A 12,178-nucleotide genomic window follows, 5' to 3' on the forward strand; every position below is an offset into this window, starting at 1 on the left:
TCCTTGGACTCGTGGTTATTTAGGTCCTGTGTGCACAGTGGGTATCTCTGTCTGTCAGTACGTAGGACCTACCCGTTCTTCACACAGGCCAGGGACTGCTCCAACTTAATGTTCCATAATTTATTCCCTTTCTAGTGAATGTTTAGGTTGTTTCCAGTTAAACTACACTTGGTCTCCCCCCTTTAAAAACTGAACAGAGATGACTTCTTTAAGAAGGGGGTGGGTGGCTTCCAGTGAGGCAGCTGCTCACCGTGGCAGAGGCTGACGGGCTCACCCCACAGGGCGCAGAGCCTGCGCAGTGCCAGGGCCGCTTACGAGGACTACCGCCACGGCCACGACCACCTGCTCCAGTTCTTGTCCAGTATCACCAGCTACGAGCCCCAGGAGACAGACAGCCTCAGCCAAATGGAGACCAAGCTGAAGAATCAGAAGGTAAGGCAGCTGCTTCTGCGTTCACAGACATTTGGTCACAAGAGGGTGGGAGGTCAGAGGTCAGCCAGCCCCTTCTGTGGGGGGAGCCAGGTAGCGGCTGCCACTTGCCCTGACAGAGCTGTGTCCTCACGGGACCGCGTCCCTGCCCACTCCCAGCACCTGACTCTCTGAGAACAAGAACGGTTTTGCTCACTTCTCCCTCCTCAAGGCCCAGCAAGGGGCCTGGGCCAGAGTGGACACTCTGGACGGCACAGGCTGACGCCGTCATAGGGACAAATCCCATTTCCAAAGTCCAGAGTCCTGGCTCCTCAGATGGCAGCAGTGCCATGGGGTGAGGGACAAGGAACATGGGGACCCAATCGCCAGTTCACCCCTACCCGCTGTGTCCCCTCGGGCAAGTCACTGAAGCTCCTGTGCCTTGCTTTCCCCACTCATTAACTGGATAATGATGGTGCTTGCCTCACCAGATGGTCGGAAGATTAAATGAGATAATCTAAGTAAGATATCAGAACAGTGCCTGACACTGCAAAGCACTCAGTAAACATCCATTTCCTGGCAAAGATAATTGTCTTCTTGGCCCTTCTTCACAGGACCTTAGAATTGCCTTTTGTAACAAACACATGTATACAAAGAAGCCATTCACTGTCCTTTGTACTATGGAGCAAGACTTTCAGATTTAAGGAATGCAGCTAATTTATCAGGTGGTGTGTTTTTTTTCCAATTTTGATTTTTAAAGTCTCTGTTGTTTTCCAGAACCTGCTAGATGAAATAGCAAGAAGGGAACAGGAAGTACAGGAAGTTTGTGCTCACTCCCAGCTGTACCAGCAAGCTGTCAAGGTGAGCCGTGAAATCGCGCCCCGGGTATGAAACAGCAGGGCCTCTTTCCACCAGGTCCACTGGGAAGACAAGCCCTGGGCCTGGCGGGGTCAGCCTCGGGCCTTGCTGGCAGCCGTGCAAACTGGCACAGCCCTTGGGGGAGACAGTATGTATGGTACTAGGCATCGAATACCAGAAAAGGTTTTGCTACTGTTTGAAGCTGTAAACTGGGGGGAAATTTATCCTGAAGGAAAAAATATAGAATACGGGATAAACAAAATCATCGTTAACAGCATTATTTATAATAGAAAAATGGCCGCACTGGAAGTCACTTAAATGTCCAGTAGCAGAGGAAACGGCCACGTAAATGATCACTCATCCACCTGATGGGTCATGTAGTCGTCGACCTGATACAGCAGAGGATTGGGAGGTGGCAACGTGAGTCACGTGCAGGGGAAGCCTGGAGGGACCTCTCTGGGTGTAGGGGAGCTGTGAGCATACGTTTTCTTATCTTGCCGTGTACTATTGATGTATTAAGGGTGCAGCTGAGCAGAGGACTTTTGCAGTCAGCTGGAAGGGCTGGAAGCACATTTCAGTCTCAGGTGCCCTTGTCTGCCCTCTGCCATGTCTCTCTCACCCAGGACTACGAGTTAGAAGCAGAGAAGCTGAGGTCGCTTCTTGACTTGGAGCACGGAAGGAGCAGCCATGTGAGCAAGAGGGCCAGGCTCCAGTCCCCTGCTGCCAAAGTGAGGGAAGAGGTGAGTCCTGTGGTTGGGCCATGCTGGAGTGGCCGGCCTCCCAGGGAGCGCGGCACACAGGCCCCAGAGACACACATGCGGTTGGGAAACTGGGCCGAGAGCTCTCCTGGGTGCAAACAGGTTTGGTAAGAGAAGACAATGAACTTGTTCTGGGCCAGCGACATTGATAGGCCTAGAGCGAGTGCCTGCTGGCGGTATCTGGGCCAGAGCCATGAATCTGGGAGGGGCCCACTTTGTTCCCCTTCGGTACGTACACAGGAGGGCTGAGGTTATTAGTTCTGCTACACGAGAACATTCACGCTCCGTCAGACAGAGACCTGCTCAGGCCACTGAGATTTAGACTTCTGACTAAACCCAGTTTTCTCTCCACCGGATGAGAGTGCAGTACAACTCCAGGCAGGAAGGGGCAGGAAGCTACCCTCTATCCCCAAATGCCAGACTTTCCAAAACCTGTCCTAGCTCTTTCTCAGCCTGCTGACTGCTGACTGCTCTCTTGTAGGAAGCGGCTCTCACTGCCAAGTTCACCGAAGTTAACGCCGTCAACAGACAGAGGCTGCAGAACCTGGAGTTTGCTCTGAATCTCCTGAGACAGGTAATACATCTCAGTGTAAGACATTCTATTCAAAACTATCCCAACAGGTGAGACAGAAGATTCATTCGGCCTCAAAGAAACAGGCTGTGAACTGGTAAGGATGTCCCTTGCTAACATGGCTGGGCAGCACCAGTGCCAATTCTGGCCCAAGACAATGCCGACATTGACACGCGTGTCACTTATGTATTCTGTCCCCAAACATTCGCTGAGTACCCAGTAAAAGGTAACTTATTTTTAAAAGTCCATAATGTTTATGACAGCACTGTACTAGCAACTCAGCACTCATCAGCAATGGGTGATTAAATTACGGTCTGTCCATGTGTAGCTGTCAGACAACAAAGCAGAGCTGTGTGCCACTGTGGCATATATTCTCTCTCTATATATAGACAGACAGATAGGGACAGATACAGATATGTATATCTACATAAAGTGTAATAAGCAGGGTGCGGAACAGGGCATTTACCATGTGGCACACACTAAAAATGTGTGTCATAAGATGACAGCCTTCTGCAAACAGGACCACAGCGGGGAGACTGTGTGCTTTCACAATACTTTACCAGACGCATTTAAAAAATCTAAACTAGCTGTTTTTACCATTTTTAAAAGTAACCCCAGAACTCCTGTGAGCCCAGTCTGACCTTTTCGCAGGTCCAGGTGGCCACAGGCTGTGCGGAGAGTCCGGCTTTAACATGCACTGTCTTCTCCTTCCCAGCAGCCAGAAGGAGTGACCCATGAGACCCTGCAAGGGAGCGAGCTGCGCCCCAACGCGGAGGAGACATGGAAGATTCAGAAGGAGCTGGACGAGCAGACCGAGCGGAGGCAGCAGCTGGAGAATGAGGTCAAAAGCGCCCAGGAGGAAATTCGGATTCTGCAGAACCAGCGCCCCCAGGAGGCGGTGGTGAGGAAGGAGGTGCTGAAGAGGGTGCCGGACCCCGCGCTGGAGGAGAGCTTCCAGCGGATGCAGCGGACGCTGGTGGAGGAGCAGCACAAGAACCAGCTGCTGCAGGAGGAGCTGGAGGCCCTGCAGCTGCGGCTGCGCACCCTGGAGCGAGAGACCAGGAACGGGGGGCAGGAGTACGTGGTCAAGGAGGTCCTGCGCATCGAGCCGGACCGAGCCCAGGCCGACGAGGTCCTGAGGCTCAGGGAGGAGCTGGAGGAGCTGAGACGGCAGAAGGGCACCCGGGAAGCGGAGGCGGTCCTCTTGCAGCAGCGCATCACGGCCCTGGCTGAGGAGAAGAGCCGGGCGCGGGAGAAGGTCACCGAGAAGGAGGTGGTCAAAGTGCAGAACGACCCCCAGCTGGAGGCAGAGTACCGGCAGCTGCAGGAGCAGCAGCAGCGGGAGGGCAAGGGCAGGGAGAAGCAGGAGGAGGAGCTGAGCTTCCTGCAGGACAAGCTCAAGAGGCTGGAGAAGGAGAGGGCCATGGCCGAGGGCAAGGTCACCGTCAAGGAGGTGCTCAAGGTGGAAAAGGACGCGGCAGCCGAGAAGGAGGCTGGCGACCTCAAACGCCAGTACGAGGACGAGGCCGCCAAGGCCCGCGCCCACCAGAGGGAGAAGAGCGAGCTGCTCCGCAAGATCTGGGCCTTAGAAGAGGAAAACGCCAGGGTGGTGGTGCAGGAGAAGGTGCGGGAGATCGTCCGGCCGGACCCCAAGGCAGAGAGCGAAGTGGCCAACCTGCGCCTGGAGCTCGTGGAGCAGGAGCGCAAGTACCGGGCCGCCGAGGAGCAGCTGAAGAGCTACCAGGACGAGCTGGAGGCGCTCAGGAGGCGGGGCCCCCAGGTGGAAGTCAAAGAGGTGACGAAGGAAGTCATTAAGTACAAGACCGACCCTGAGATGGAGAAAGAGCTGCAGAGGCTGCGGGAGGAGATCGTGGACAAGACCAGGCTCATCGAAAGGTGCGATTTAGAGATCTACCAGCTGAAGCAGGAGATTCAAGCCCTGAAAGACACCAAGCCCCAGGTGCAGACCAAAGAGGTGGTCCAGGAGATCCTCCAGTTCCAGGAAGACCCCCAAACCAAAGAGGAAGTGGAGTCTTTGAGGGCCAGACTCTCGGAGGAGCAGAAGAAGCAAGTGGATCTGGAAAGGGAGAGGGCGTCCCAGGAGGAGAAAATCAAACAGAAGGAAGCGGAGCTCTCCCGGGTGAAGGAAAAGGTGGTCCACCAGGAGGTGGTGAGGTACGAGGAGGAGCCGGGCCTGCGGGCGGATGTGGACGCCTTCACCGAGAGCATCGACGTGGAGCTCCGGCAGATTGACCACCTCCGCGGGGAGCTGCGGCGGCTGCAGCGCAGGCGGGCGGAGCTGGAGCGGCAGCTGGAGGAGCTGGACCGCGAGCGGCAGGCGCGCAGGGAGGCCGAGCTGGAGGTGCAGCGCCTGAAGCAACGGCTGGCTGACCTGGAGAAGGAGGAGGGAGAAGCCCGAGAGAAGGTGACCCTGAAGCAGAAAGTGGTGCTGCAGCAGGACCCCCAGCAGGCCCGGGAGCACTCCCTGCTCCAACTGCAGCTGGAGGAAGAAAGGCACCGGCGGCAGGTCCTGGAGAGCGAGCTCGAAACCCTGAAGAAGCAGCTCATCAACCTGGAGAACATGGAGGTCAAGGAGAAGGTGGTCTTCTCTGAAAGCATCCAGGTGGAGAAAGGTGACACCGAACAGGAGATTCAGAAACTCAAGAGCAGCCTGGAGGAGGAGAGCCGGAGCAAGAGGGAACTGGACGCGGAGGTGAGCCGGCTGGAAGCCAAGCTGTCGGAGCTGGAGTTCTACAACTCCAAGTCGTCCAAGGAGCTGGACTTCCTCAGGGAAGAAAACCACAGGCTACAGCTGGAGCGGCAAAACCTGGAGCTCGAGACCCGGAGGCTCCAATCGGAAATTGAAATGGCAGCGACGGAAACACGAGACCTGAGAAACATGACCACAGTGGACTCTGGGACCAACCTCAACTCCAGACTGTGGTCCCTGGAGAGAGAACTGGATGACCTCAAGAGGCTCTCCAAAGAGAAAGACCTGGAGATCGACGAGCTGCAGAAGCGCCTGGGCTCCGTGGCTGTCAAGAGGGAGCAGAGGGAGAACCACCTGCGGCGCTCCATCGTGGTCATCGACCCTGACACCGGCCGGGAGCTGTCCCCAGAGGAAGCCCACCGGGCCGGCCTCATCGACTGGAACATGTTTGTAAAGCTCAGGAGCCAGGAGTGCGACTGGGAGGAAATATCGGTCAAGGGTCCCAACGGGGAGTCCTCTGTGATCCACGACAGGAAGTCTGGCAAGAAGTTCTCCATTGAAGAGGCCCTGCAGAAAGGAAGGCTGACCCCTGCTCAGTACGACCGCTATGTCAACAAGGATATGTCCATCCAGGAGCTGGCCGTCCTGGTGTCTGGACAGAAGTAGGCACAGCCCTGCCCTCAGGCTTCTTGGAAGCAGACACTGGCTCTCTCCTGCCCCATAACCTCCTGGTGTCTTCTCCCTGGCCCTGTGCAGGCTCCGAATCCGTGTGGAGCCGAGCATGTCAGCCACGACCCAGCTGCCAGGCTACTCAGAGCACAGCTCACATACAAGCCGGACAGGCACTGGCTGCACCATCATTCAACCCAGCTGAATGACCTGCCTCGTCCTCCAATGGTTCAAAATCATGAAGCCCTTCTCTCTCCCTTTTCCTACAAACTCCCATCATTAGACTCCTTGGGCGACACTTGGAAGCAATCCCAACACTAAAGCACAAGACAACCGAGGCCGACAAGCCCACTCCACGCAGGACCGGCCTTTGCACACCAGATGGGGAAACTCCAGGGCAGAAAGGCCTCCTTTTCACGCGCCCTTCCATTCATCAAAGGACTGGGCCCTCGGGGTTGCTGACCTGCAGTCACCTCACACCTCTGCAGGAGTCTGGCTGAGGGCCCACTTTCCGTCGGACTTCTGGTGCGACACATCTGGGATCTGTGCCAGAAAAGGCACAAAGAAACCAGCACAGTGTCTGGCCCTCTGTCGGCCAGATTGTCCCAGGAAAACGCACCATCAGAGACCATTTTCCATTTCTGAAATTAAAGTGTTTTCCTAATGGACTGTGTTGCTGTCGGCCTCAGCTTCAGTGCCTTACAAGTGTTGCTTTATTCTCTAACTGGTATTTAGGTGTACTACACAGTTGATTTTTCACCAAATGAGTTTTGGGTTCTCTGTATCTCATGTATTACGTTAAGAAAATGGGAAATAATAGGGAGCTCCATTTCGAGTGCGAAAATAAACACCTGGTGGCTTGATTCTAATTTCATGCGAAGTGTGTTTCTTCCTCTTTTGCATGTGCAGCTTACTGCCCCCACTCCCTAAAAGGAGATCCCATATATACCAGCTCCTCTGGGAGGAAGAATTACTTGCAAATACGGTAAAAAGAATGAGAAAATGTTTTGGAAACCTTGAAACAATTTATTAAGTTGCTTTATACAAGATTAACAATTTCCACACCACCCCCTAACCCATCCTAGTGGCTGCACCAAAGCCACAGCCCCTTTCACACCTCAGAACGGCCGCGCCAAGGAAAGCCCTGCAGCGCCGCAGCCCCCAGGCCCGGAGCCCGCTCTGCCTGTCGATCCGCCTTGCCATGGCTGTTTAAATCATTCACTCCTGCGTTACCACAAATAAAGCATAAACGAGAAAAAGAAATCTCCCCATCAAAGAAACATTTCCCTGAGGCAAGAGGCATCACTAGATTCCTACAAATGAGGGTATTCTGCTCCAGCTGCACACTCAGTGGTACATGGAGAGGAGGGGGCCTGTAGGGGGGAACCGGGTGTCTCGGGCAGAGAAGGCGCTCACAGGCGGTCTCTGCACAGCTCTGAGCTCAGCAATACAAATCTCTTCTTTGGCTCTTTTGCTACTTCCTAAGACTATTCTGTAAACAAACTGGAAACCCAAGTTGCAAAAAATATATATAATAAAGGGATAAGGAATCCATGTAGCCCCATGTGAAACATGTTGGTTGTTACGTAAAAAGGAGTCGGAGTAGAGGCCTGGCTGACCTGCTGACAGAGGCCTTGCTCCCTGGACACCAGGCAAACCTCGGCATGAAGCACAAGTTACTGAGCGCTGGACCCTGGGCATCAGGAACCAAAAGAGCTGCCTGTGTCTCCACACAGGTGTACATTCTGAGGAGGCTGTTTACTCTCAAAATATTTGCAATCGCTTAGCTGGAGCAGTCAGTTCAGACCCGCCTGGCGGCACAGACTTCCACTGGCGAAGTGGGAACAGCACTGCCTCGGGAGCTCCGGGGCTAACTGCTCTCGTCTGTCTCTGATGCATCTCCAAGCTCCGCGGCCTCAGCCTTCACAGCCCCGCTGCCCTGCCCGGAGAGCCCAGGACTTCAAGGTCTGTTTCTACACCGCAGCTGCTTCCCCGGGCCTATTCCTGCAGCTCTGCCTGAGAATGATTTCTAAGGAAAACAAACTGGAATGTCTATCTGTGACTTGGAACCCCTGATATCCTCACCCTCCAAGAGATGAAGAAGGCCTTTGGGGCTCTGCAGTCCTCCTGTGTGAACTCTGGGAAAACAAAATGGGGGTGGAGGGGGGTGGGGGGGTGGCTGGATTGGGATTTGGGGACCCAGATGATCTTTAAGTCAGGACAGCACAGATTATGATGTGCAACCACAAAAAACTTAGTTAAATAAAACTGGCTATGTCTTAAGTACAGACATCTTTAAAAAAGGTCTTCATCTGAGATCCACTCAGAGGGAGGGCCAGATGGACATGTGTCTAATTCTGCTCCACCATAAAGGCACTGGAATTATGTCTTCCTATAATAAGACGTGCGAAGAACAGTCCCATTCTATCCAATGCATTTAATGGTAATGATGAAAACTGAGCCAAAAATAAGTCTTTAAAAATCCTATCACAACTGTTGAATCTACAAAGGTCTTTTCTCTAAAAGAGCTCCATTGTCATATTTAGCGGAGAAACTGGCCCCCACGATGAGCACACACTAGGTGTTCTGAATATTTTTCAAAGAGACAAGGTAAGTCTCCCAGCTGTGGCGTTAGCCTGGGTTTTTGTCCACTGACACACAGCCTGAGGCCTGGATGGACCTCATGACCATCCAGGAATCCTACTGTGGCCAGAAGGAGCCCCTGACCAGTAGGGCGCCATGAGGTACTCTGACCAAATGCCAGGGTTGGGCAGATTTACAACAGGTGTGTCAAGGGTTCAGTGCTGCCACCAGAGCCCCGGACATGACCCAGTGCGCTCCCCAGCTGAGCGCTGCCCCTCCAACGATTGTCCACGACAAAGCCACGAGGCCTGGAGCACCAGGCCAAGTCAGTACCTCCGGAGAAGCACGAGGCTGCTCCCCTAACTGAAGGCACATCACAAGTGCCAAGAGACGCTCCACTTAGCACTCACGCCTTCTCCAGAAGAAAACCAATCAGCAGAAAGAGTATAGTGATTATCCAATTTCAGAGACGTACTCGTTCAGCTTCCAGCTTTTCCTCTGAAGAGGTCACAATTTCCGTGGTACACCGGGCCCTTTCCCATGAAGCTGAGAAGCATCTGGAAAGGAACAAGCAAAACAGAACATAAATCTGTCAGGATCTCTCATTCCCTTAAGTCAGCAGTAACCAAACTTCAAGGAGATCTCTTCTCACTTAATAGCAAAAGCTTCTGTATGCTGGGACTGCTGAGGCTCAAATGAGCCACACACACTTGACAGAGGTGATCTGAGCGTGTTGCTACGTGCAGCAGCTTGCAGCACGCCTGGCCCTCTGAGCGCCGTGGAGGCAGCTGCTCACTGGGCGCTGTGTTCACACACATGCAGTGTGGGCCACTTCAGTTCTCGGCCATAACTGCCATCCTGTGGCAGACTGGGGTTCCATGACAGGGGTTTGACAGCCACACTGAGCTCAAGGAGCAATCAGCATTCTCACCCTCAAAAGACCCTCAGGTTCTATACAGACAAGCTCAAAGGCACTGGCACTCTGAGTCCACATAGGAAAGAAAGCAAAGCAGACACAAGTCACACAGCTAAAATGTCCAGACAGCTTCTCATTTAACCCCTCAATGGAATCCTATAGCCTGAAGAATGTCTACAGAAGACAAGAGCCCATTCAGCCTGTTAGAGCACAGATGCTTTTCTGATAGCCTCTTAATACCCAGAGGAAAAACAGGAAAGAAACTGTGTAAGAAAGAACTTTTCCCTTTTTTGATGAAAATACCATAGCCCAACAGTCATGCTTCCAATGGCTCTTCAATTGCTGTCTCTATTTGACAGGGTGACCTTCTGAAAGCAAGCAGAGGCAGTGCAATCTCTGAAAAACCACAAGCTCTCACCCAGCTCGCTCTGGGACCCCTACATCATCATCTCAACTATAGCTGCAGCCACCAGTTGGCGAGTGAGTCCACTATACTTTACTGCTTCTCTGGGGGGAAATGGAGTAACTGCTGATACAGACCCCTCAGTTTCTTTCTCTAAGAAACAACATTTCCACCTTGGAGATTTACAATCCATTCTTGTACCCCAATGGTCTCTGGCATTCAGTACAAATGCATCAGCCTAGGGACACGGGGGCCAGGGCCCCACAGCAAGTCTGGAACGGACTGACTTGGGCAGTGTCGGGGCCAGCACTCAGTGTAGCAGGTCCCGGCATGCCCAGCCCGGCGGGCCCCCGTCTTACTCCCACCAGGTACCAGCGTGCCAGGGCTGCCCCAGGCTCAGCTTCCGGGAGGAGTGACTCTCTCTGACCAGTGTAGCCCTCTGGTCTTTTCTGATGCAGGTCTAAAGTAGAAGAGCAACAGTCCCTGAATAGCAAGATCCCGGAGGCTCTACACCAGCTTTCCATGAGCTGGACCTAAGAATCAGGACCCAGGACAGGGCGAGGCCAACTACTGATGACGAAGGTGACTGCTTCTCACACCTGTAAACCTGGGGTTTATCGAGGATCCCTTTCTGAAAGCCACTGCTCTCTGGAGAGGAAAAGCAGAAGAAAGGGAAAAGGGCCCCAAATCCTCTGTGCCCCAATCACTGCTTCTACATCCGAAATGAATTGCGAGCTGCCCGTCTCCTGGATACATGCTGCATCAGAGGGAGGGTCCCTCCTGAAGCCTTGCCACTGTGACCTCTCGCTGCCACTTGGACGTCCCCTCTCACTTAAGCTTACAGAGCCTGGTCTTAGCTGCCGCCACCTGGAAGGTGCAGCAGCTTGAACTCAAAGGTCTGGCAGCCCCCCAACTAGCCCTGGGAAATCAGCACCATTACCCTTCTTTGTTTTTTTAATTAGAGAGGAAAAGGGGAGCTAAGGGCTGGGGACTCCTCTGCCTCCCACACGCCACGCTGACTTCCGGTGACCACACCGGGTAAGGCTGACCCAGTGGCAGGGGACCAGGGGAAATCTCAAAGCAGAAGACGCCTGTGTCATTCTGACTGCCACAGAGCCAGAGCCTCGAAGGACAAACCAAGACCACACAGTGACGAGGTGAAGACACTGAAATCTTCGGCAGCAGACAAGTCATCTATTGTGTGGAGAGAGGAATGGCGCACAGTGTGCGTGGCACTCTGACCGCCTGGCAATTACCTGGCAGACTCTGCGAGATGTGGGTGGACATGGCAGCGTGTGGGAGAGGCGCTGCGTGGGGCGGGCTGGAGTGCAAGCCAGCCAGGAGACCTGAGAGAAACAGGAGGGGAGAAAAGAACAAAACACACACATTGAAGACGGGAACGAGAAAGCAGCCTCGCTGGTCCAGAGCCCCCAGATGGCCTAGTGGCCGGTCCTGGGTGAGAGCCCCCGGGGAGGGCTCAGCACGGTCCCCGGGACTACTGCCCATGGCCACACACCAGACACACAAAGGAACCCAGTACATGACAACAGAAGTCGGTCACAGCAGACCTCCCGGGGCACGAGGAGAGGAAGGGGAGCAGCACTTACTGTGGCTGAGGCCGTGGTGGAACGTCCCAGGGGCAGGGCCTGTGACGATGGCGTCCTTGGAGACCCCTGCTTTGGCAGAGGAGTCGGCACTAAATGAGAGCACACGGAGAGGAAACGGGGAGATTATCCCCAGGGAGTTCGAGTTCACGGCCCCGGGCAGCTTCGGGCTGCCTGCCTTATAGGATGAGGACAGCAGATTTAAGGGCGAGGAGCTGGTCAGCAGCACAGCCCCGCTTGTTCCTTTCTGGGGAGGAAACACACACAAAGGGGTCAGAGCTCCTGCCTGTCCACAGCTCGCTCACAAACCAAACCTGCTGACACCCAGGGTGGGGACATGCACATGGACACCGGCTGCCCCTTACACAGGGACTCTGCTCTGCAGTCCCACAGGAGGGAAAAGGACAGTCCCTGAACGGCATGGAACACCCCCGCCCCGGACACAATGTTCACTTTAAAAGCAGGGTATTAAATATGCCTCCTTTATGCAAGAAAGAAAGGGAAGATGATTATCTACAGACATCCACAAAATGTGTTTACTAACGTGTATGTGCACCTTTATATGCATAACACACACACACACACATTTGTATGTATTAATCTTTGCTTTTAGAATGAAATGGAAAACCCCTGGAAAACCGTTACCTTGCAGGGCAAAAGCAGGTGAGACCTCACTGAACATACCTTTCTCTAGTTTT

At 53.9% G+C, this 12,178-nt stretch overlaps 2 protein-coding genes across 5 annotated transcripts in view; one reads left to right on the top strand and one right to left on the bottom strand.

Moving 5' to 3' along the window:
- PPL (periplakin) overlaps nt 1-6,843 on the top strand; it is a 45,957-nt gene extending 39,114 nt beyond the window's left edge. The window contains exons 18-22 of the mRNA XM_019756411.2: nt 282-432; nt 1,186-1,269; nt 1,890-2,006; nt 2,506-2,598; nt 3,311-6,843. Coding sequence (XP_019611970.2) covers nt 282-432; nt 1,186-1,269; nt 1,890-2,006; nt 2,506-2,598; nt 3,311-5,971 — 3,106 coding nt within the window. The 3' untranslated portion in view covers nt 5,972-6,843. The remainder of the gene's footprint in view (nt 1-281; nt 433-1,185; nt 1,270-1,889; nt 2,007-2,505; nt 2,599-3,310) is intronic.
- Nucleotides 6,844-6,979: 136 nt separating this feature from the next.
- UBN1 (ubinuclein 1) overlaps nt 6,980-12,178 on the bottom strand; it is a 36,171-nt gene continuing 30,972 nt past the window's right edge. For 3 of the 4 annotated variants that reach the window (XM_074323150.1, XM_074323149.1, XM_019756413.2), the window contains 3 exons: nt 11,484-11,727; nt 11,133-11,222; nt 6,980-9,114 (listed from right to left, as the gene is read on the bottom strand). In XM_074323150.1, coding sequence (XP_074179251.1) covers nt 9,065-9,114; nt 11,133-11,222; nt 11,484-11,727 — 384 coding nt within the window. In that variant the 3' untranslated portion in view covers nt 6,980-9,064. The remainder of the gene's footprint in view (nt 9,115-11,132; nt 11,223-11,483; nt 11,728-12,178) is intronic. The other variant, XM_019756414.2, reaches the window with a different exon arrangement.

The sequence above is a fragment of the Rhinolophus sinicus genome, linkage group LG18, assembly GCF_036562045.2.
Source record: "Rhinolophus sinicus isolate RSC01 linkage group LG18, ASM3656204v1, whole genome shotgun sequence".
In the NCBI taxonomy this organism is placed as follows: domain Eukaryota; kingdom Metazoa; phylum Chordata; class Mammalia; order Chiroptera; family Rhinolophidae; genus Rhinolophus; species Rhinolophus sinicus.